Source organism: Lepidochelys olivacea, assembly GCF_965140295.1.
Source record: "Lepidochelys olivacea isolate rLepOli2 genome assembly, chromosome: 7".
NCBI lineage: Eukaryota > Metazoa > Chordata > Testudines > Cheloniidae > Lepidochelys > Lepidochelys olivacea.
In genome coordinates this window covers 48,077,718-48,103,404 of record NC_140417.1, presented here as the reverse complement: position 1 = coordinate 48,103,404, position 25,687 = coordinate 48,077,718, and the positions used below count along the sequence as shown (strand labels likewise).

The window sequence follows — 25,687 nt, the reverse complement described above, 5'->3', positions numbered from 1 at the left end:
TGTCAATGATGAGGTAGACGGTAAAGAGATAAGAAGTGATGGAATGGATAAGACAGAGTCTGTCTGGGCAAAAATCACATTGGGGAAGAAAGCGACTAGAGCCTCCCCTGGGATAGTGCTCGGGGTGCGCTATAGACGGCCAGGATCCGATCTGGATATGGATAGAGACCTCTTTAATGCTTTTAAAGAAGTAAATACTAACGGGAATTGTGTGATCATGGGAGACTTTAACTTCCCAGATATAGACTGGAGGACAAGTGCTAGGAATAATAATAGGGCTCAGATTTTCCTGGATGCGATAGCTGATGGATTCCTTCACCAAGCAGTTGCTGAACCGACAAGAGGGGATGCCATTTTTTATTTGGTTTTGGTGAGCAGTGAAGACCTCATAGAAGAAATGGTTGTAGGGGACAACCTTGGTTCGAGCGATCATGAGCTAATTCAGTTCAAACTAAATGGAAGGACAAACAAAAACAAATCTCTGACTAGGGTTTTTGATTTCAAAAGAGCTAACTTTAAAAAATTAAGGAAATTAGTTAGGGAAGTGGATTGGACTGAAAAACTTGTGGATCTAAAGGCAGAGGAGGCCTGGAATTACTTCAAGTCAAAGCTGCAGAAGCTAACGGAAACCTGCATCCCAAGAAAGGGGAAAAAATTCATAGGCAGGAGTTGTAGACCAAGCTGGATGAGCAAGCATCTCAGAGAAGTGATTAAGAAAAAGCAGAAAGCCTACAAGGAGTGAAAGATGGGAGGGATTAGCAAGGAAAGCTACCTTACTGAGGTCAGAACGTGTAGGGATAAAGTGAAAAAGGCCAAAAGCCATGTAGAGTTGGACCTTGCAAAGGGAATTAAAACCAATAGTAAAAGGTTCTATAGCCATATAAATAAGAAGAAAACAAAGAAAGACGAAGTGGGACCACTAAACACTGAGGATGGAGTGGAGGTTAAGGATAATCGAGGCATGGCCCAACATCTAAACAAATACTTTGCCTCAGTCTTTAATGAGGCTAATGAGCTTAGGGATAATGGTAGGACGACAAATGGGAATGAGGATATGGAGGTAGATATTACCACATCCGAGGTAGAAGCCAAACTCAAACATCTTAGTGGGACTAAACTGGGGGGCCTGGATAATCTTCATCGAAGAATATTAAAGGAACTGGCACATGAAATTGTAAACCCATTAGCAAGAATTTTTAATCAATCAATCTGTAAACTCAGGGGTTGTACCGTATGACTGGAGAATTGCTAACATAGTTCCTATTTTTAAGAAAGGTAAAAAAAGCAATCCGGGTAACTACAGGCCTCTTAAGTAGTATGGAAAAATTTTTGAAGGAGAAACTAGTTAAAGACATTGAGGTCAACTGTAATTAGGACAAAATACAACATGGCTTTACAAAAGGTAGATCGTGTCAAACCAACCTAGTCTCCTTCTTTGAGAAGATAACAGATTTTTTAGACAAAGGGAACACAGTGGATCTAATTTACTACAATTTCAGTAAGGAATCTGATTCAGTTCCACATGGAGAATTATTAGCTAAATTGGAAAAGATGGGGATCAGTATGAAAACTGAAAGGTGGATAAGGAACTAGTTAAAGGGGAGACTACAGCAGGTCACACTGAAAGGTGAACTGTCAGGCTGGAAGGAGGTTACTAGTGAGGTTCTCAAGGATTGGTTTTGGGATCGATCTTATTTAATCTTTTTATTACTGACCTTGGCACGAAAAGTGGGAATGTGCTAATAAAGTCTGCAGATGACACAAAGCTGGGAGGTATTGCCAATACAGAGAAGGACCGGGATAGCATACAGGAAGATCTTGTAAACTGGAGTAATAGTAACAGGATGAAATTTAATAGTGAAAAGTGAAAGGTCACACATTTAGGGATTAATAACAAAAATTTCTGTTATAAACTGGGGATGCATCACTTGGAAGTAGCAGAGGAGGAGAAGGACCTCGGAGTATTGGTTGACCACAGGATGACTATGAGCTGCCAATATGATATGGCTGTGAAAAAAGCTAACGTGGTTTTCGCATGCATCAGGCGAGGTATTTCCAGTAGAGATAAGCAGGTGTTAGTACCGTTATACAAGGCATTGGTGAGACCTCATCTGGAATATTGTGTGCAGTTCTGTTCTCCCATGTTTAAGAAGGATGAATTCAAACTGGAACAGGTACCGAGAAGGGCTACTAGGATGATCCGAGGAATGGAAAACCTGTCTTATGAGACTCCAAGACCTTGGCTTGTTTAGCCGAGAAGAGATATGACTGCTCTCTATAAATATATCAGAGGGATAAATACCATGGCGGGAGAAAAATTATTTAAGCTCAGTACCAATGTGGACACAAGAACAAATAGATATAAACTGGCCATCAGGAAGTTTAGACTTGAAATTAGATGAAGGTTTCTAACCATCAGAAGAATGAAGTTCTGGAACAGCCTTCCAAGGGAAGCAGTGGGGGCAAAAGACATATCTGGCTTCAAGACTAAGCTTGATAAGTTTATGAAGGAGATGATATGATGGGATAGCCTAATTTTGGCAATTAATTGATCTTTGACTATTAGCTGTAGATATGCCCAATGGTTTGTGATGGGATGTTAGATGGGGTGGGATCTGAGTTACTACAGAGAATTCTTTCCTGGGTGTCTGGCTGGTGAGTCTTGCCAACATGCTCAGGGTTTAGCTGATCGCCATATTTGGGGTCGGGAAGGAATTTTCCTCCAGGGCAGATTGGCAGAGGCCCTGGGGGGTTTTCACCTTCCTCTGCAGCAGGGGGCATGGGTCACTTGCTGGAGGATTCTCTGCACCTTGAAGTCTTTAAACCACGATTTAAGGACTTCATAGCTCAGACATAAGTTAGGGGTTTGTTACAGGAGTGGGTGGGTGAGATTCTGTGGCCTGCATTGTGCAGGAGGTCAGACTAGATGATCATAATGGTCCCTTCTGAGCTTAAAATCTGTGATTCTATGATTAGGCACAAGGGCAAACCAAGGCAGCAGCTAGAGTGACTCAGCTGCAGGACCCAGCCTCTGTTTCCAACCTGGCTACCCATGGCATGACAATCCAGCCACGCACATGGACTTTGGACCACTTCTCCTTGAGCGAGGGGTTAATCTCCTAGGCAGGGGGTTTGGGGAATGGGAGGTGGGAATAGGCAGCTAGCATGACTATTTTGTTGTGGGTAAGATCAAGCTTCATCAGCAAAGAGACTCAAGGAACCCCATACATAGTTGGGCCAGAGCCTCCATTTGTGTAAGTCATCGTACCTCTATTGACATCCCTTTACGTCAGAATAGAAATGTTTCAGTGGCTCCTAGTGCTCAGCCCATCCCCTCATGTGATCCCCTCTGAAATCCCCAGAGCAGTTCCCCTTCCGGGCCCTTCTGGCTGCAGAGAAACAGTTGTTTAGGAACAGCACAGGAGCACATTATGAAAGCAGCAGAAACCAGCAGTGTGAGGAGAGGGGCAGGGAGAGGATCCCCTGGGGTTGTTGTCCCGTAGGGTGGATCCAAAGCCAGGGTGGAGGGCGTGACGATGCCTGAAGGTCACTCCAAATGACACTGCTGCAATCAAGCCCTTTGGAAAAAAAAGTGCTGGCATGTGGTTTAATATAAAAAACCCTAGAAAAGAGAAACTTTCCATGCAGGGATCATGGTTCTGACTGATTGCCCAGCTGATGATTGCTGGAAACAGCCTACCAACCGCTTTCACTCCTGCTCTTGTTTCATTTTCCCCTGAACCTCCATAGCAACCCATCTGCAGTGAGTGACTCTAATGTTTAATGGTCCTGCCATTAGCACTAATGCATTCCAAACACTCAGCATCTGCCGTCGCGCATTCAGATGGAAACACAAAAATAACCACACTTGGCGCAATCTGTCATAAACTCCAGCTTGAGGTTACAAAATGATACACTGGGAGAGAGGAGAGTGGTGTGGCCAAAATTAACAAGTCACTTGGTAAAACAAGTAAAGGAGGAAAAGCCGCAGTGTAACTATCGAGCAAGGGAAAGGGGAAGGGTGGGTAAGCCTCAGGCAGAGCTGCCCAGAGACCCGGCAGCAAGGAGTCACTCTCCAAGGGGCTGATTTAATTGTCCCTTGTGCATGCCAGCTAAATGTAAACAAACCTGGGATACAAATTGGGGCAATAAAACCCTTCCTTCTCTCCAGTGGCGTTATTTGAAGATAAGCACTTGTGGCACATGCAGGTACTAATGAAGAAGACGAGAAATTTTATAGCCTGAGACAGGGAGGCATTCATTGTGAATTACCGTTCAGTGCCTCTCCAGATGCTCTAAATTGCCACCTCCAACTCTGCAGACTGATTCCATGCTGCAGTTAAATCAGTGGGATTTTCCCCCCGGAGGAGGATTCGGTCGCTGTACTATATATTTTTTTAAAGCAGGCATGATGGTGTAATAAATGAGGGGCGGGGGTAGCTCCCTTTTATGGACCCAGCCAGCCAGTTAGCTATAATATCCCTCTTAGTAGCTGTTCTAGACTTGCTTTACCTGTAAAGGGTTAAAAATCACTGCTACGCACAGGTAAAAGGAAGTGAGTGGGCACCTGGTCAAAAGAGCTACTTTTGAAGGCTAGAACTTTTTGAAATTGAAACAAGACTCCCCATTTGTCTGTCTGTCTGTTGTTCTAGGGCAGAGGCAGACAGGGCTGGAACTATGCTGTAAGAAGGTTGGGGCCAGGTATGAAAAATCATCGGTATCATACCTAGAAAATACTCATTTGAAACCTCTGATATGTAAGTAGATGAGGGAATGTCTAGGAAGACGCAATCAGGTTTATCTCCTTTTATTTCTTTATGGCTTGTGGACTCCTCTGTGCTAACCCCAAATGCTTTTGTTTTGCTTGTAACCTTTAAGCTGGCCCTCAAGAAAGTTATTCTTGATGCTTAATCCTTGTGGTTTTTTTTTAATATCTAGCAATAGCTTGAGTTTCCAGATGTATTTTCTTTCTTTTTGTTTTTAATAAAATTTACCTTTTTTAAGAATAGGATTGGATTTTTGTGTCCTAAGAGGTTTGTGCACATGTTGTTTAATTAGCTGGTGGCAACAGCTGATTTCCTTTGGTTTTCTTTCTCAGCTCTTCCCCGGAGGGGGGTGAAAGGGCTTGAGGTTACCCCACAGGAAGGAATTCCCAAGTGTGTCTTCCTGGGTTCTCAAAGGGATCTTGCACTTGGGTGGTGGCAGCATTTACCCATCCAAGGTCAGAGAAAAGCTGTAACCTTGGAAGTTTAATACAAACCTGAAGTGGCCAGTATTAATTTTTAGAATCCTTGAGGGTCCCCACCTTCTGCACTCGAAGTGCCAGAGTGGGGAATCAGCCTTGACAGATGGCCTGTATACAACACAGAACACAAACATGCAGAAGCAGTTAGGAGCTTAGAATGTGTGTCTCCACAATCTTCTGAGTGGGCAGTGCCGGTATTCAGAGAAAGTTAGCCAGCCCTTGACCCCTCGGTGGCACCAGTCAACCACCCTAATGAAACATTGTGAAGTCCAACGAACGGAGGCATCTCCTCAGTAACTGCAGGAGAACAAAAGGCCACCCAAAGGTGCAGAGAGTGCATATGCGAAACCTGGGCAGGAGGATACTTCTACCTGGAAAACCTCTGATTTAATTATTTTTAAGGTTTTCAAAGGAAAAGAAGAAAAGTAGAGGAAAGTTCATTTTGAACCCAAACTAGCACAAGCTGTTGCTGTGCAAACTTTCTCTCCGGAGCCCTCCTCATCCACTAGCCCGACTATTCCATTTCTGAATCCCACATACACAGCTCTGCCCATGCACCACAATCCTGACCAACTGCCTTCCCTGTACCCCAATCACCTCCCCATCAGCCAGGATCTGCCTACACACCATTGTCCTGACCTGCAACCCACTGCTAGTCCTGACCGAGACTCTGCCCATGCACACCTCTGCCAATTTCCCTCCAACCTGAGCGGCAGCTTCTGCTCCATTGTGAGCAAAGACTGTTGAATATGGCAGTTGGTCCTGCTGTAACACCGCAGACATCAGCACAGTTGTACCCTTACACTCAGCTGAACTTGCCCCAGTCTTAAAGAACCACAGCAGCCTTGGAGAAGTCAATAACTTGTGTATCTCCCACTTGTGCTCCTCTGTGCAGCAACACAAAAGACTTCCCACTAATTCCCAGGCAGCAAGGTGACAATGGGACTCCACTGGTACAGTCTAACCGAACCTCTATGCCAAGTCTCCATTTCCATCAAGGGGTCTGGTATATGGAGAGCATTAAGGTTATACAGTTAAGCAACACAAACTCAGGAAGTACCAGAGCTAAAATAGGGCACACAACCCCTTAACTCTGCCCCCCTGTGCATGTTTTTTGTAACAGTCTGATCGCATGACCATGCTTTCTGTCATATAATACAAAATATCTTAATATTTTGCTACAGCCTTAGACATGTCACATATAGCATCATGCAGTACTGTGTACACCAGTCAGAGTCCATGACACTCATTTAGATAGAAGATACATGCCCTGCTTCAGTCTCTCTCTCTCTCACACACACACACAGAGGGCAGGAGCTTTTATGCTGGAGCTAGAGCACAACAAGCAATGAATTAGGACAGAGCAGATCTTGGCTCCTAGAGCCATCTCTATGGAACACAAATGGCACAGATTAAATGATCATCCCCACTAACAGATGTTTACTGCTTCACATTATACAGATGCAGAAAATGAGATTAAAACCTGGCCAGAAATGCTAGGACAAGCCATTTATGTAATCGTTCCTTTCTTTCCTAGGCTTTTAATAAGCACACAGTCGCCACTGATGCAGTAGATACATTGCACGCTCTCACTTTGGTGGGTTGCACGAGGAGCGATTCTGCCCGCAGTGCATGGGGTGTGCTGTGAAGAGCAGGGACAGCCGCTCGACCGTCCCACCTATCCAAGAGAACAGCACTGGGCAGGCCTAATAAAACAGCTGTGTTCTGGAGCAGTTCGCCAGTGCACATCAGTTCCAGGTGGCTCATTCCTAATTACCTGCATCTTGATTAAGTGGTTGCAAATGGTCCTGTTAAAAACATTTTCTTAAAGAAGTGGATTTCAGAAGTGCTTGTGGCAAAATAAACCAATGGCCACTCACACCCCACCCCGTTTTGTTTTGTGTATATTGAGGTTGTTGTTCGCCTCTGGGTCACTGGTTTAAATCTGGCTCAAGATGGTACGGACGGCAGCAGTCACCCCCATCTGCAGGCGAGCACCAGTGCTGCAGGTACCAGTCTGCAGCACATTTATGGACTGCTCCTGCCCCAACCACTGGGCTCTATAGGAACCAGCAAGCTCAGTCTGCGTCCCACGGGAGCTAGGAGTCTGCCACTCTCCAATCTACACGCTGCCATCACTCAGTACAAACTGGCTCGTGTGGCTGCACTGCAAGACAAGAGGTCAGAGACCAGGCTGCCACCAGAGTTCCTGAGGACAGGAGCAAAGCACTGATAAAAGCATTCGCAGCTCAGAAGAATAATGACCCGACAGGAGAAACAACAGGAAACTTGTCTTTTCCCATCCGACACTACGAACAATATTGATTTTGAGTTGAGGCCATCTCTGTTCTTCCTCCTGGGGAAGGAGCTTTAAGAATGGTGGCCTAAAATTAAACCCCTTCCTGCACCAAGGAGAGCACGGCTGCTATCGGCCAAAGGGAGCGACTGTTCATCCAACTTCAGCGTACAACCTCCATGGCAGCTGCCGTTGAGCAAGTGTCTTGGTAGTGGGTGAAATGGGGCCTGATTTGCATTAGAGCTACCCATAGCCAGCCACACCCCGCCTCCACTACAGCTAGTTATACCTATCTATCAATAGCTACACACACACACAGCACTGTAGCTGGCTATAGCCATGTATACAATCACCCACATTCGGCAGGGTCCGGAGCACTGAGAGGTGCTGTTTTTTCTCCCCATGCATTGGAGGGGGCCTGCAGAGGGAGGGAAGGGCACTGGAGCCATCCTAAATCTCCTGCAAAAGCATTGGCCCTCCTGGGTGCTGACAGCACATCTGCTTATTAGTCCCATAGATTCACAGATGCCAAGGCCAGAAGGGTCCATCGCGATCGCCTAGTCTGACCTCCTGGATGAGACAGGCCAGAGACCTGCCCTGGACTCATTCCTGTCTGAAGTAGAGCAGACCGTTTAGAAACACATCCAATCTCCCATGATGGAGAATCCACCATTCAATCCCTTTCCAGTGCCAGTCTGAGGTTCTCCAGAATGACTTGGGAGGTGGGCGGGGGGGGCAGCTCTCAGCCCTGGAACCCAGATTTCCCTTCGAGTTCCCAGGGAAGGGCCCTCTCTCAGACTGTGACAGCAGTCCCTGTGGAGGCAGCCCCACCTCCTTCAGGGACCCCAGGACATGGCTGGCAGACAGCAGGGGCAGCACTAGCAGTAAGAGAATTTCACAATCACTGAAGCTAGTTAAAGATGGAGGCAGAAGGTGGTGGGAAGGGGGGGTAATGGAGGAAGCAAGAGGGAGACAGGACACTGAAGAAGGGAGAGGAGCATAGGGAAGAGGGGAGAGCATTAGAGAGATTCCCTCCTTGCTTCTGTCCCTCTTTCCAAATGCAATTCAGTCTGGGCCCAGCAGACACAATGATGTAGGGAGTAGCATAAGTCCATGGGGCAAGATCACACACAACCAGCCCTGGTTTGTGCACGCAGAGGTGGAAGGAGCCCAAACCCCACTACAGAACCTGACAGATGGGAGCTGAGCCTCAGCAGCCCAATCCCCCTTCCCTCCAGCCCCAAGGAATCCTCTCGGTTTTGGGGTTCCATAGATTTATGGGAGTCCTGGCTGGGGGCAGCTGCCTTGTGCTCTAGAAACACATCTCCCCATTCCTGAGAAACTGGGGAGGCAGAGGCCATGTGTGGGCTGGCAGGTAGGGGATGGAGGGCACAGGAAGCAGTGCATAAGGGCCTGTGCTCCATGAGAATTCCCAGCCCACTGGAGGTGTCCTTGGACTTCCCCCATGGATCCTGGGCTGTCTGTCACACCCTCTGCTCACTCCCAGGGCCGGCGAACCCCACCCCTCGCCCTCCAGCAGATGGCTCACAAACTCTGCCGGGGCAAACTCACATGTCTTAGCCTTCCCCAAGCTCCTCTTTCTGTGCCAAGTTAGACACGATGCCCTACCCTCCATAGCTACTCCCAGAGCCCCAACACCATCCCACTGTGTCTCTCAGCCAGGAGCTCCCACCCCACGCACCATGGGCCTTTCTTATAGATCCTTTCGGGGGGGCTTCCCTCCCCAGCAGCTGAGAAGGGCTGCGTACAGAGAAGTATGGGGCTGAGAGCCTGGAGGTTACTTGGCTCACCTCCCTTTCAGCTCCTCAGGAGAAGCAGCAGCCTGGTTGCCCGGACACCTTAAAGCACCTCCGTCATGCGCTGGGAGCCAGAGAAGACAGGTTGGCCTCAGAGCCATGAGTCTTTCAGGTACCTGAGCTGGCCTAGAGGGCTATTGGGGACCAGGGTGTGCTGGGCCAGGAGCACACTCAGCCGCAGGGGCGGGGAGATACCCCCTCCAGCCTGCAGTCAGACAGGTATCAATGGGCCATCTGGAGCATGGCAGAAAGAGGCACTGGAGACCCCATAGGGTTGGGGAGGAGTGGGTAATGAAGACCCCCTCCATATGAGATACTCAAAGAAAACACAATGCACATAGGATCGCCTGTTGAAAGGCATCTCCTGCGGTGCAGCGCAGACATGGCAGAAACAATGCACTGTAGTGGGGATTTCAATCCATTGCTCAGCAGGACACCTCTTCAACTAAGCCCGAGTGACAGTTTTTGTATTCCCCCTTCCCCGCCCCACCAATTGCTGCTGATTATGTCTGTCTCTGCCTGAGAGATAGGCCTGAGTCTCAGAGATCTGGCCTGACTCCAGAGCAAAACTCCTCTGTCTCTGAGGGGTGTTCAGGTGCAGGTTTCCGGTTCTGTCTTCTCATCTCCAATCTCCACAGAGACGTAGTCCTGACCGGTCAACGCATGGCTCCTCTGCTGGATTCAGGGGGTGACCTCACAATCCTGTGTCTATGGCATCACCTGCCAGCACGACTGAAATGACTGTGATGCAATGCACATTACGTGATGGCATCAGAGAATGAAGCAGGCAGCAGGAGGTGAAGGGCTGTGCTTGGAGGCACGTATCTCAGCCATCTGCAGTGAGAATAGGAGTGGGACTGATGGAAAGACACAGGGCAATTTAATGGGGAACTGGAGAATTACATATGCCAGTGTGAAGTAGGGGTGTTAGGGCTCTTTAAAAGTCCCAGCAAGCAGGTTTTACTGGGTCAGTGACTATGCCAAGCACCTCCCTGTGAAGCTGACAGCTGTGTGCCCTTCCCATGACAGTGTGTGCTGACTCAGTGCCACGGCATCTGAAGCTTTGTTACATCCTTGTTGCCAAGCAGAGCCAGCCTCAGAGGTATCCCAATCTGGGGACAGATCAAGGTGGAAGGGGCAACCCCCAGTGTGTCAGGGCTCATTTGCCTCCCATGACACAAGTTTGCTGCTCACTGCCATGCCTGCTGATTTGAGTCAGCCGCTGCCTGCTGTCGCTGCCTAAGAAGTGGCTCTGTTTCGCAGTACAGAACAGCACTGCGGCTGGCCTCAGGGCTTCCAGCTCTCACGCTCCAGTGACGTTAATGAAGGCAGCGGAGCTTCTCCTGCAGGAGCTGGAGCTCAGAGCAAGGCAATTCGGAGTCCTTGCTGGAGCGACCTTGGATCTCTGTGATGGTGCCTGCCTTCCAAAGAGACAAGGCAAGAACATGTGTCCATTGGCATATACCCTGTGGATTGAAAAGGTGACATCCTGACGCTTTTGGTTGTTTATGGCAGAGACTGGAGTGCAGCTAAAAGCAGCCTCACTTGCATCTCCAACTCAAGTGGAGGGCACTGTCTATGCTTGCTCAGAGCACATGAAGCTCTGGGCCCTCTTTGTTCCCAGTACATCCTAATTAGCCAACGGCAGCTGCCACAGTATGTTCGTTGCAGCTCGATGAGATGCCAAAGCCACTACAGAAGGAGAATGCTGTGGCCTCTGCACAGCAGGGGCTACTAGTCCAGCTGCAAACCTGCAAATAAGAGTTCCAGCAGGAGTGCAAATATCACCTGGTTTCCTGCTGGATCCTGGGAGCGTGTTAACCCCTGGGAGATTGCAGGCATGCCACAGACAAAGTGCTACAATCCTGGGAAGAAAAGTCCAGGGTGTCCAAATGGGGACAGATGTGCACAATACCTTACAGCATTTCCTGCTGGGCTTTAAGGAAAACAGAAGGGAATAGTATTTCAAGCAGGCTTGCTGAGCGTCCCACAGAACAGGACAAGTATGAAACTATAAAGAACAAAGCCACTAGCAAAAGGAAGGGAGGGTATTACCCATTTGGGGCAAACCTTGCTTTATGAAGAATGCCAACTTGGGTATCTCTGTAAGACATCATCTAATGCAGCGATTCAGAAACAAGAGAAATACACATGCTGCTTCCTAAATGGAAATGGGGCAGGAATAAACTCTACCTGTCCCTGAAGTACCTGCCACACAGCTGCCTACAACTTCCTGTCGTAACAGCCCTGAAACCCAGAAGTTGGAGTTCCCCATTAGCAGGTCAGTGTGTGTTTGTGGGAGCACCCGTGGCTGAAAAGTTCTGCTCATGGAAGCTAGGGAGGGCTCACACCTCCCTTTTGTGCGCTGCTCCTCTGAGCTGTTCTGCTGATCGTTGGCCTGAGGTTGTGTTTTGTGATGCTGGTGTCCTGAGTTTTGTTGGATGAGATGCAGCCAAACACGAGAGCATCCTCCCAGGTGCCTGCTCTAGAAGCAGCCTTCTCCTTGAATAACCTCAGCCCCGAGTGTTGGCTACTGTAGGCAGCAAGATCTAACCCATGGGGCAGCTGTGTGTTCTCTGAAATGGCTTCAGAGGAGCCAGATGCATGTCTCTGCTTGCTCCAGAGCTTCACTCCAATGTATTGTCCATCTTGGCTAAGGAGACAGGGCTGAAGGAAAAATTAGAGCTGTACAGCCCATGAAGTTTGAGAGTGGAAACTGAGCACAGGAGAACCTTCAAACCACAAGTAGTGCATCCGAGGAATTAAAGACTTAGCTCCCCCACCCCCCTCAGTTTATTTAATCTAGAATGGCCTGCTCTCTAGGAGACAGAAGCCTCCAAACAACCAAATAAACCCAGAAACAGTTGCGCATTAGGCACTGACCAGGGAACTATCTGGAGATGAGGTGACAGGACTACTGTTAAGATTGGCTTCTTGGGATAGAAGAGGTATCAGATTCCTGAAGCGATGGGTCCAGCCTGCAGATTTCAGATCCAGATCTTCCACCCAAAGGGCGTTCAGAGCTGGGATTTTGGTTCAGACCATTCTCCAGATCCCAGACCCTTCCCCTACCAGGATCTGACATTGTGAAGAATAAACACCTTGTACATGAAGAGTAATTTTTCATTTGGACAAGGACGAAGAATGGGCACTAAGGAAAACGAAAAAAGAAAACAGCGCAAGAGGCAGATGTGGGTAGATACAGAATGGCAGCCAAAGATTCGTTCTTTCAAAAGATGACTGATCAGACAGGTGGTGCTTGACATACCTGTTCATTTAAGTTTACTTTAAGGAATTCAGCATTTGTTCTTTGAAATCACAACAGACTTTGGAAACCAAATCTCCTGCCAAAGGAAGAACTACCCCACCCCCAGCGCGACTTGGTTAAAAATCCCTTTTCACTGGATGTTCAGATCTGACCTGGGATCGATTGTCTCATGACTGAGAAGTCTAATACAATACTGTGGTCTGTTGTGTTTGCTCAATTGTTGATGCACAGCTAGAGATCCCCTCCCAAGATTTAAAATATTTACAATCTGAGAGACATGACAGCAGCCACCACAGATATAAGGGCCACTCCTGCTCCTACCAAAGTCAGTGGCAAAGCCACCATTGGCTCCACCAGGAGATGACCAGCCTCACTGTTTCTAGGGCTAGTTCCCCAGAATTTTTTTGTTTCCAGATGTTGAGTTTCACTAGCAGCTCCTCCTCCACCACCTTTGTTAGGAATTTTCAATCCCTTACTGATATGGGAGAGGAGGGTTTCATGGTTAACTACATTACAGCTGTGACTCCAAAGGCCGACTGAGATCAGGGCCCCCTTCTGCCATGTGCTGCACCAGACCAGAGACCGCTTCTGCCTGGAAGAGTTGACCCTGCAGACAGGCAAAGTGCGGAAGGGGAAAGAGAGGGACAGATAAAGGAAACAGCTTGCCCAAAGTCACGCTGCAGGTCAGTGGAACAATGCAGAACAGCACTCAGATCTCCTGATTCCCAGTCCAATTCCATAACCATTGGACCACTCTGTCTGGGACCCACTGGAGCCGAGATTCTGTGAGCAAGCAAGCATCTGTGCAGACTTTACTAAACCAGTGCATGCTTCTTAACCAGGATGCAACTGTGACCAGCCCGCTCACCTTCTCTGGCCCCACAGATGTTGAGGTGAACGATCATTAGATCAAAAACACAGTTCAGATTTCCCAGGCTCTTGGGTTTGGTATCCCAGAATTCAGTGGGGCCTCCAGATCGATGACATCTGCAACACATGACTAAGCAACAAATTCCAAGGCTGCCACTCCTGCATATTTTATACACAGCTATAGAGTGGCTTTATTTTTAATATTTATTTAAAGTCCTTATGACATGAGGGCTCATCTGTAGGGCCCTACCCAATTCACGGCCATGAAAAACATGTCATGGACCGTGAAATCACGTCTAACCCTGTGAAATCTGGTCTTTTGTGTGCTTTTACCCTGTACTAGACAGATTTCATGGTGGAAGTCAGCATTTCTCACATTGGGGGTCCTGACCCAAAAGGGAGTTGCAGGGGGGGTCACAAGGTTATTTTAGGGGGTCGCGGTATTGCCACCCTCACTTCTCTGCTGCCTTCAAAGCTGGGTGGCCAGAGAGCAGTGGCTGTTGGCCGGCCACCCAGCTCTGAAGGCAGTGCCCCGTGAGCAGAGGTGCAGAAGTAAGGGTGGGCAATACCATATTATGCCATCCTCACTTCTACGCTGCAGCTGGTGGTAGCTCTGCCTTCAGAGCTGGGCTCCCGGTCTTTACAGCTGGGCTCCCGGCCAGCAACTGCCGCTCTCCAGCTGCCCAGCTCTGAAGGCAGTGCCATTGCCAGCAGCAGCGCAGAAGTGAAGGTAGCAGTACCCCCCCTACAATAACCTTGCATCGCCTCCCCCCTACAGTTCCTGTCTGAGCCAGGACCCCTACAATTACAACGCCCTGAAATTTCAGGTTTAAATATCTGAAATCGTGAAATTTACATTTTTAAAAACCCTATGACCATGACATTGATCAAAATGGACTGAATTTGGTAGGACTCTACTCATCTGGGATGGGTGGGGCCAGACAAGTGAAAGAGATCAACGCTATAGCATAGGCAGGACCAGAGCAGGACTCCTGGGGAATATGGAATGTAAACAGATCACAATTTAAATGAAAACATTCTAATACAACTTTAAGTTATAAACCCATTGAAAAATATGCCCCCTCTGTCCTGCCCTATGGCCAAGTGCCTTGCACTGATTTTGTGCTACCCTGCTCAATAGCTGAGCACTGAGTACTGGTCATTTCACTGTCCTGTCCCCCCACTCACTGCCTGGCGTTCTAATGCAGTCAACCTGACAGCGGGTCTCTCTTCCAAGAGCCACCATGTGCATCCCCAGATTTTCCTCATCCAGGCAGCTGACAATGTCCCCGATCCTCTAGCTCAGCATTTCCTGAATGTCTGATGAGAGACAACTCCTGGTGCTATGAGAACCTGAGCTGTGCAGTGTAGGAGGATCATGGGAAGCAAGCAAATGAGGACAGACCAAGAGAGGCAGTAGCTATAGCCGCACAGATACCAATTTCCATCATGAGTTGGTCAAGTGGCAAACTGAACGCAGCTGGCTCCTCCCTCCTGCTTCATTCTTCTATTGCATGGGCCAAATTCTGCTCCTCAGAGGTCAATGTATGGACCAATGTATGGGTATCTAAGAGCTAGATTTGGCCTCAGGTCTTACTCTCATCTACCCCACATCTTTGCAATTCCTTCCTTATTTCTGTCTCCAAGCCCAGTCTCCACAATGGAGCTTTTGTCATGCCACAGGACTCCTCCTCTGCACACACACCCCCATTCCACATCCCTCTTTGCAAACTATGCTCTGGCCACTTCCTCTTGCAAACAGCACGCACTAGATCTCCACAACACATATGTGCTGTGCTATGAGAGACTTTAACAATGCTCAGAGAGTTCAACCCCTGCTCCTTAGAAATGGAGATGGCCAGTTCGTTCCATTGAGATAATACTAACACCTCCTAGCTCTTCTCTAGTGCTTTTCATGCACAGATCTCAAAATGCTCCCAAAGGAGGAGATCCTTATCCCCATTTTACCGATGGGGGGAGTTTGGCCATATCTGGCTGCCAGGCCACCAGCACAACCAAAAACACAGAGGTGACAGGAACCTGCCGGAGACACAGCCTGGGCCAATATCTTTTTGACAGTGCAAGAGGTGGTTTCTCTGGGCTGGTTTCTCATGCTAGCTGGGGTTACTCATGGAGTAAGGTACTCCTCAAAGTGAGGAATGGTGGCACAATCTGGGGGTTGGTCTCTCAGAGGGTTTTTTTCCAGAATCCATTTGTGCTGAAAGGAAAACAACCATTTCTTCCTTCTGTATTATTGTTATAATTTGATACATTTCCAGGCAGAATCCTTCAGATTCCTGCTGCGCTTTATCACTGACATAATTACAAAGTCAAATGCAATCATTAAAACCACATTTTCCCTGCACCAGCCTCAATTACTCCTTCCCCCAGAATCAAACCCAAATCAGGCAACAGAAAAATAGGCACACAAGCATGTGTGTGCGCATCTGTCGTCATTTAACACAAGACCCCGCTACTGCACCAAGCACGCCCCTCCAAATAGGGTCCCTGATGACCATGCAGATGACTTGTCTACTGAGATGGCGAAGATGTAAATTCTCTAGGGAGCTCTCCACAGGAACTCAATACCAAAGTGTTTAACCATTAGCTTGACCTTCACCTTCTGCCTTCTGACTGCTCTTATTACCTGCATGCACAGACAGAAGCAACGCTGGAAACGAGCTCAAAATTACTTCATTCACTTTCATTAGGGCTGGCAGGCAGCAGGGACAGAAGATGAGGAACAGGGCAACTGTGTATGAACTTGCAGAGATGAACAGAGTGACGGGGACACAGCTTGCTTTAAAAATCACAGTGCAAGTGAGGGAGTGGGCAGAAAGAGAGAGAGAGACAGTGGAGAATGAAAAGCTAGCAGATGGGGAGAAGGGGGGGGGAGAAAAACCACAAAGACTGAGATAAAGCCAAGAAAGAAAGAACTGGAAGGGCAAATTCTGTCTCAAATGATTCCTACAGAACTCCAGTGGTTTCAGTGGGGTTACATGCTATGAGTGGGTTAAATTCTACCCTGGGAAACAAAGTGCAAGAGAGAGACACCCAGAGATGAGCCCATTAAAAAGGTTGCGATGCCTGTGAGGAGAATCCAGGCCTTACCCTGATGTTGTCCTGCCAGCGGTGGGCTTTCTGGAACTTCTCAGCCGCACCAGCGAGTCTCTGCAAATAAAACAAAAGAGAAGAAGTGACCCCAGAGAAGAGAACATATTTTGCAATAGCTAGGACACAACTGATTTAAGCTCATCCCACCCCAGGAGGGCACTGGCTCCTATGGGGCCACTGACACCAGGAGTTGAGCCTGAGTCAAAGATCCAGGCTCTAGATGGGAGCTAAAACAGGCTCACCTGCTCTGTGGATCAGGCACAGTGAAGGATGCGTCACTCTCTCTCTCTCTCTCTCTCTCTCGATCTTACAGCACATGGTCCCTCCTCAGAGTTCCAGGCTGAAAGTAGCTTCCATTGCCCCCCTGGTGCCCATCACTAACTCACAACGAGAGGAGGAGAAGCAGCATCCAAGGTGCTGTGAAAAACCTTGCAATGGGATTCCTCCCCTCGTTTCCAGAGAATTCTTGGAAGGCAAGAGGGAAGAAGGAACCCACCCACTAACCACAGCCCTTGTCTACACACACACACACACATACGTATGCTGTCTAACTAAAGCTTTGATATGAAAATGACTCCATTAAAAGGGTGCAAAGGGCTGTCATTTCAGTTTAAAGCATGATTCTTGCTGTTTCGCCCTTGTCAATTCCTTACTGACTTAAGCGGAGCTGAAATAAGCTACTCACAGTGAGATAAGCGTCTATACAAGGACCTGAACCAGTTTAACTAAATCCATACAGACTAAGACACTGCTCACTTTGCATGTTGATAAGCCTAGCTTTTCAGTCATGACTTAGGACAGGAATTGAACTCAGGTTTCCAGAGCAGACTGAGAGGGGGAAGTTAGCCACAGCCAACACTAGCTGCTGCCACTCTGTAGGACAGTCCATAGCCCCTGGGATGGCGAGGAAGTTAGTGTCTTTGTCCAGAGCTGATTAATCCTCTCATGTCACACCAGATTATTTTTACACCTTGAGTGCAAAAGCCCAGGAGAGTAAGCTGGGCAGCACTGAGCTGGTCTGGATCGCACCAGTTGTTCCCATGGGCTGCGGAACGGGGAGAGGAATCAGGGAAGATATCTCGGCAGCTCTGGCTTTAATCACTGACTGCAGTAGGGAGGCTCCCATACCGAGATGGCATTTAACAGCAGCCTGATGAGGTTTACTGAAAGGACAGGTTAAGCACAGACACTGGAGCCAGCTCCTTTCTTCAGAATGTACGAGATTTTAAAATAATATCTCCATATCCAGAGCAAGAGGAGAGTTTTCAACACAATTGAGTGCAGCACCAACATCATCCCTGGGAAGGGAAGCAAGAGGCATGGCCTGGCACGATGGGAGGTGAGGGGGGGGGGGGCAAGGTGTGCTGTCTTCCCACTCAGCTACGTCACCCCATGCAATGCGGCTGGCCCGGCATGTGAAAAGTGAGAGGAACAAGAGTTGTGCAAAAAGGGGGTGAGCAATTTCTTTGTTTACCGCAAGAAAACAGCATGCAGCTACTCCATTCACACTTGGGTGGAACACGGCTGAGGGATATCGCTTGGGGCTGTCTAAAGAAAGGTTAGGCCCAAATTTTCAAAGGGGTCTGGCAGCAGTAGGTTTTCATTCTGAGACACCATGGGCCTGATTTTCAGAAGCGCTGAGCAGCTATTGCTCCAGTGGCCGCCCCTGGGAGCTCTTGGTGTTCAACACCTCTGACAGCCAGCCCTTGTGCCTCAAATGGGGCTCCCAACCGAGGCACATGAATTCGCTGGCCATCTGGGGCGTGTGAATAAAAACTGATGGGGACTAGGCAGCAAACCCCAGCACCTGAGAGAGAGCAGGGGCATCAGGCGGCTCTTCGCCCTTCTGCTGAGCAGCCAGCATTGGCCACTATCAGAGACGGCAAAGCAGGTTAGATGGACCATTGGTCTGCTCCACTATGGTGGGGAGGTAGGGTACAGGGGCTAGATGGTTAGTCTATAGTGGGGAGGGGGGTATACGGGGTCAGACTGCTAGTCTTTTCTGGTCTGATAGTGCTCTGATTTCTATCTATTGTGAAGCTGAGGCAGGGTGGGGCTGGGGAAGCTGGTTGCATGTGCACCTGGAGTTTCAGATACAATCAGGGCCGGATGAGCGCACAGTGTAATACAGACCATGCTACCAGTGCTCCCAGCGTGTACTATCCTGGGCTGGAAATCATTAGTTTTTCCTTGTGGTAGGATCAAAAGTCTCCCTCGAGAGCCAGAACAGAGCTCTGCCACCCCCGTCCCAACACAAGTGTCCACTGGGCAATGTCCTCAGCCTCTCACCTAACCTCTGGGTTCGTCTGTCTTCCCCACTGCCTTGACTCCTCTCTACAGCGCATGGTGACCATTACGGCTCCTTTCCCGAGAGCCTGGAAGCCACTTTTCTCCGATACCCTTCCCTGGATCAGAGGAGCAACCGTCACCATTGGGCTCTGATACTGAGCTGTGAATTGCCAAGGCAGGGAGTGGTAACACAATGGGCGGCCTTTACTATCCCTCCCCTTTAGCTGAGTGCCCATTCTGGCCTGCTCCTCAGCAATGCTGACCCAGAGAGCCCCCATCCCACCCTGGGCCGCTGTTTCCTAGGGCTTTCCCTCCATTCATTTGTGTATCTCCTCTCATTCCTCCGCAGCTTTCCCATTCCCTGTCTCTTGCTCAGCTGCATACGGGTGTGTGGAGAGCAGAGTTTCTGAGACAGCCGGCAGAGGACGGGAGAAGGTCCCTTCAGCTACCAGTGCCTCAGATGTCACAGGCCCATTGTGTGATCTACAGCATGGCAGGGCAGGAGGAGAAAAAGAGATAAAGGAAAGAAAGTGAGGCGAATCAATCTGTATAATAAAGCACCGAGAAGTAGCTGTGGTCGGCTCTTTTAATTGAGCTGAAAGGTGCAAATGTCAAGAGCCAGGAGATTTCCAAGGGAGATCAATTCTGCATCACTAAGTAAATTAAAAACAGAAAGCAAAATAAATTACACAACCTCCCCGCACAGCCCGCTAGCCCAGATCCAAGAGCTGTGTGTAAGCAGGGCAGGTATGAGGAGTGGCCCCTTTCCAGATGTGCGTGGTGAGTCCAGCCCAGATCTTGCAGGGCCACAGATCAGATGAAAAGGGCAAACACAACTGGCTCTGTGTGTGTGTGTGTCAGATTGGGGTGTGGACTTCAGGATCTGCCCCTACCTGCCCTTAACAGCACCAAGGAAATGGATCTGACTTCTTACTACCCTCATCTATCAGTGCTAGAGTCACACAAAAGACTGGCTTCCCCAGATAGACACTTCCCCATCTTGCAGTGGTGATGTTTCCCAGGTGATGAGCACCCTAAGTCTGATCGCAGGTGCATCATGCCTATCGTTGCAGCCTTGTAAAATCAGACACACCCCAGTTGCTCACACGCAGCTATTGGCTTTATGGGATTCTCAGGGAATACGTGCCATACATGTCTGAGCTCAGATCCACGGACTAAGTGGCTAATCCGTAAGGAGGTTAATTAGCCATGAGGCTACCACAACAAACAATACAAGAGTTTGTGAGATACATCAAGGCAAAGACATTGCTCATTGCAGGTCCTACTACCTACATACAGGTTTCAGAGTAGCAGCCGTGTTAGTCTGTATTCGCAAAAAGAAAAGGAGTATTTGTGGCACCTTAGAGACTAACCAATTTATTTGGGCATAAGCTTTCGTGAGCTACACCTCACTTCATCGGATGAAGTGAGCTGTAGCTCATGAAAGCTTATGCGCAAATAAATTGGTTAGTCTCTAAGGTGCCACAAGTCCTCCTTTTCTTTTTACCTACATACAGTCCTTCTTATGTGTTTACTCAGGCAACTGTCTGATTGATATGCCCCGATAACAGACAATGTCCGTAATGCCGAGGATCTCAAACTATGGCGTGTGTACAAGAACAGTACAGCCGTCATTGGCATGGCATGCAGCAGATGCTTAACAGTGTACAGCCACCCTACGCAGGGTTTAGGGCAGGGAGTGAAGAACAATACTGTACTCACCCACAAGGTGAAAAGTGCTGGGTGATCTTTAATGATGACAAGTGGTAAAGGCCCCAGGCTGTTTTGCTGCTGTTATTCACGTGTTTTATTGAAAAATTATAAACAGACTAACAATGCGCAAGGAATCATAGAATCATAGAATATCAGGGTTGGAAGGGACGAAGAAAAAGCAAACAAAGTGACTTGAAGCAAACAGAACCTCTCAGTGAAAACCAGGAAGCTATTGAAATAACTAGTCCAAGGAGAGTGATAAAATCATTGCATTAATAATTCATTGTAGTAATAAGAGGAAGTTACTCACCTTGTGCAGTAACGATGGTTCTTCGAGACGTGTGTCCCTATGGGTGCTCCACTTTAGGTGTCTGTGTGCCCCTGCACCTCTAATCGGAGATTTTTGGTAGCAGTGTCCCGTTGAGCCCGCGCATGTGCTCTCCCTCTTTTGTGGTCTGCCTCGAGGCTATTTAGCACTGCACGCCCTCACTTCCTTCTCTACCACAGAGCCCTGTAGAGAACTCCGAAGGAGAGGGGAGGAGGGCGGGTTGTGGAGCACCCATAGGGACACACATCTCGAAGAACCATTGTTACTGCACAAGATGAGTAACTTCCTCTTCTTCTTCGATTAGTGTCCTACGGGTGCTCCACTTTAGGTGACTCTGGAGCAGTACCCACCACTGGAGGCTGGGACTTCGGAGCGGAGTCTTTTACTACAGAGAGTACTGTGGAGTCGAAGATGGTGTCAGCGGCCAAATCTTCAGTGATCGCATAATGTTCTGCAAAAGTATGGACAGAGGCCCCAGTCATTGCTCTATAGATTGGGGAGATAGGGATATCCCTATGGAATGTGATTGAGGTAGGAACTGATCTCTTGGAGTGCGTATGGATGGAAGCAAGTTGTGCCCTTGCTAAGTGATTAATGCAACTAGAGACCCATTTGGATAGTCTTTGAGGAGATATCACAGAGCTTTTGGATCTTTCTGTGGACGAAAGGAAGAATTTAGGGGATTTCCTGAAGTCCTTAGTCCTGTCCAAGTAGAATGCTAATGTCCTTCTAATATCTAGCATATGCACAATTGTCTCCCAGTTGTCACAATGCGGTTTTGGGAAAAAACAGGGAGATGGATCTGTTGATTCATATGGAAAGTGCAGAAAAAGTAGGGAGAAACTTGGGATATGGCCTTAGAATTACTTAAAAAAAAAAAAAAAGACAAAGGCTGTGAATGATGGGTGTGCCATCAGGGCTGCTATTTCTCCTATGTGCCTAGCTGAGGTGATGGCAATTAGAAATGCTGTTGTCATGGACAGGTATAACAGAGAACAAGTTGCCCTGGACTCGGATGGAGGTCTAGTCCAAGCCCTGAGAACTAGATTAAAGTCCCAGGCTGGAGCGAGTGGTATCACATGAGGGAAGAGAGTCCCAAAGCCCTTAAAGAATCTACGCATTAGTGGTTGAGCAACTTCCAAGTGGGAAGCCATTTTCGCCATGAGATGTACCTTAAGGGAGCTGAGCGAGAGTTTAAAATGTAGTGCAAAATCAAAGGGAGGAAAGATGAGGTCGGGTCTGTCCCTTTCAAATGGTATGGACTTGGAGTCGTTTCCATTTTGTAGATAGGTATGTGGGACGGCCAACGTGTGGTTGTGTTGCAACACGTGTTTCAGCTTGTCAGAGCATTCTGCTTCTAAGTTTTGGAACAAAGAAAGATCCAAGCCTGGAGGCGGAGGATCCATGGGCTGGGGTGAAGGGTCAGCCCATTGTTTTGAGAGAGCGGGTGAGGAATGGGCTGACGTCAGAGGAACAGGAGGGCATATTGCCATCTGTGTCAGGTAAGGGAGCCAGACTTGTCATAGTCAAGAGGGGCAATCACAATAACTCTCGCTTTGTTTTGTTGAATTTTCAACAGAATCTTGGCTAGGTAGGAAACTGGAAAGAGACATACAAGTGGGACCTGTCTTCTGGGAAGATGAGGGCAACTGTCAGTGAATGTTTCCCCAAGCCGGCCCTGGAGCAGTAACAAGGACCTTTCTTGTTCCGATAAGTAGCGAAGAGATCCATAGGCCGGGTATCCCCAAAGGGTGGCTATATCTTGAAGCACCTCTGAATTCAGGATACACTCATTGTCATGATAAAATTCCAGCTGAGATTGTTGGTTGTCCTGTTCCGTATCCCTTGTAGACAGACAGCTGAGATGAGCACATTGTGATGGGTGCATCAATTCCAAAGTCTGAAAGCTGTCTTGCAGAGGGAGGGAGATCTGGCAGCTCCTTGGCAGTTTATACAAAACATACAGGTCACATTAAGTCCATCATAACCTTTGTGTGTTGTTTTTGATGAAAGGCAGAGTTTGTGCACAGGCACTCTTGACAGCCCTTAGCCCCAGAAGAGTGATGTGGAAGGTCATTTCTGTGGAAGGCCATTTGTCTTGAATCTTGTTGGTGAGCTCCCCAGGGTATTAGGGAGATGTGTCCCAGGGTGGTGAATGTGGGTAGCGAGAGGAATGCTCTTGCTTGTACTGCATCAGGTTGGAGCTGATAAAGTCCAGTCACTGTACCGGGGTTAGTATGCCACTACAATGAAGTGAACCTTGGAGAATACCCTGTGTGGAGCAGTCTGTACCTATAATGATCCTGCCCCAAAGGTAAGCAGTAGGAAATCTCCTGTACAATGGTTGTATTGAGATATGGCAGTAGGCACCCTGTAGGTTCAGGGCTAGAAATCAATCTCTTTGCTCTAGAGCTAGTCCTAACTGCTGTGAAGTAAGGTAAGGTGACTTCTGAGTGGTGCAACAGGTGTATAGAGGGCAGCTGGTGCTGTAAGATATCATTGTTCAGGCCCCCGACCAGCTCATCAAAGTGCTTATAAGAGGCAGTTTGAGAGGTCATGGACTGGGGTGCAGACTGTTCTCACATTTGAGCCCTGGGTCTCTTACACTGTGGCTCATAACAGCACAGAGATGGTGAGTATTGAGAAGATTGTGATCTGTGGTGTGGTTGAGAGGTATATCTTCTCTTCTGTTCCACAGTGTAGATTCCTAAGGAGTGTAGTGAGGTCCAAGAATCCTTCAGGATGTCGAGAGAAAATCTGTCTTCTCCACAAAGAGTTTGGCCCTTCAAATTGGAAGTCTGTAGATCTGTGGGCAATCTAGAGAGGTGCAGCGAACAAAAAACAAAAAAACCCCACAACCCACCTCAGTTCCACTGTCATGGAGACTGGGCGGGCAGCTGTAACAGCTATATCCAGTGGTGTCTCTAGGACTGGTCTGGCTATTAACTGACTTTCTCTAAGGATGGTCTGAATCTGTTCTTTTTGTGTTTCCAGTAATGTTTCAGAAACGTCCTGGGTTTCTCAAGATTAACAAAATTGTTTTGGCCATGACAGTTTGGTAATTTATGACTCTCAACGGTAATGTTGTCAATGAATACGCCATCTTGCGAAGCCTGATCATATGGAGTTGACTTGGCATTATGTTGCTTGCTTTATGCATTAACCACATCCACTATGATGGAGTTGGGTTGCGGATGTTTGAAAACAAAGTCTGCCTCTTTGGGTAGAGATGTAGGGTTGTTTTTGTTTACACTCTGTTGCTGGTTGGTGCGATGGAGGCTGGCTCTGCCAGATGATTTTGGTAGGATCTAGAATCAGCTCATTAATTGGGAGGACAGTTCTAGATGAGAAGGTAGCGTGAAGAACTTCCACCAACTTGTGATGTGTATCTGCCACCTCCTGTAAGGGAATCTGCAGCTCGTCTGCCACCCTCTTGGTGAGATCCAGAAAGTTCTTAAATCTTCACCTAGTGATGAGGGGTGGGTGGTACAGTCTCATCTGGGAGAGATGAGGAGAAATGTGCTGAAGAGGTAGTTTCCTCTTCAGGTGTTTGCCCCCCACCCTTTCCTGTCCTGAAAAAGCTTTCTCCTGTCCTGGCTCAGGTGCTCTCCTGCCCTGGCTCAGGTGCCAGGCTGTAGCAAACCATCTGGTGGACTCTCCCTGAGAGACACTGGAGATGGTCGCACCATGTGTGTGTATATACCCGAAGAGTTACAATATGGCCTTGGGAGGGAGAGGCAGGAAGCCAGGCACGGGCGGTTGGCATGATGGAATTGGGAATGACCCTTGTAGTGTGGTGGTGGGCCACCTTGAGGGGCCGGGTAATGATCTCCTCCTGGCCAGTGTCAGATTTGTCAGTGCATAAGGGTGCCGCTGAGTGGGGTATTGGCAGTATACAGCCCAGTGCTAAGAGTGATTCTGAGTGCCGGGATGTGCTCAATACTGGGGTCCTGGTACCAAGTAATGGGGATTGTGGTTCTTCCCCAATCATCAGGTCTCCAGGATACCAGAGCTCATGCAGTACCATGGGTTCATTTGGTACCACAGAGGAAAGTCCGTTGTACATTGTCACTACCGATAGTTGGGCAGAGCACTCCCTAAATGAGAGTTTTGTCCAGTACAAAAAGTTTGTGGTGCCACTTTTTTAGAGACGGTATGGTAATTGTCTCTTCCTGGGTACTGAGGCCAGAGGTCTCCAGAGTATCAGAGCACCCGTGTTACCATGGGCTCATCCAGAATCCCAGAGGAGCGTCTGTAGTCTGTATCAATGGTTGGGAAGGTGCAAAACACTTCCTAGATGGGAGTTTTGTTGCCTCTGGTACCAAAGGGTTTCTCTATGCTGCTCTTTTAGAGATGGTATGGTAACTGTCCCCTCTTCTTAAGGGACGGTACCATTGCCTCAGAGCATGAGGGTGGAAGCCTCTGGTGTCTGGGTGCCGAAGCAGAGCTGACAGCAGGACTTCTCTGTGTGTAACTGTGCCCTCTCGGGTGCAGTAGTTGCCCAGAGTAGAGCTCAGAGCAGCACAGAGCTCACAGAAGCCCCTTGTCCATGCAGAGAGCAGACCTCAGAGCAGGGCAGAGCTCACAGCAGGAAGCCCCTTCTCAGCTTCCAGCTTCCAGAGCTTCCCTGCCGAACCAGAGCGGCAGCTGAGCTCACAGCAGGAGGTTCCTCTGCTGGTATTGGCCTACCGGTGGCCGCTCTGGGGAGCCCCCCTGGCTGGCCAGCTACTGGGGATGGCTGCAGAGA

At 48.4% G+C, this 25,687-nt stretch overlaps 1 protein-coding gene across 3 annotated transcripts in view; it reads right to left on the bottom strand.

Annotated features, from left to right (window-relative positions):
• Positions 1-25,687, bottom strand: part of CACNA2D2 (calcium voltage-gated channel auxiliary subunit alpha2delta 2) — a 598,918-nt gene that overhangs the window by 226,005 nt on the left and 347,226 nt on the right. For all 3 annotated transcript variants that reach the window (XM_084635197.1, XM_084635195.1, XM_084635196.1), the window contains exon 4: positions 16,608-16,667. In XM_084635197.1, the coding sequence (XP_084491323.1) occupies positions 16,608-16,667 (60 nt within the window). The remainder of the gene's footprint in view (positions 1-16,607; positions 16,668-25,687) is intronic.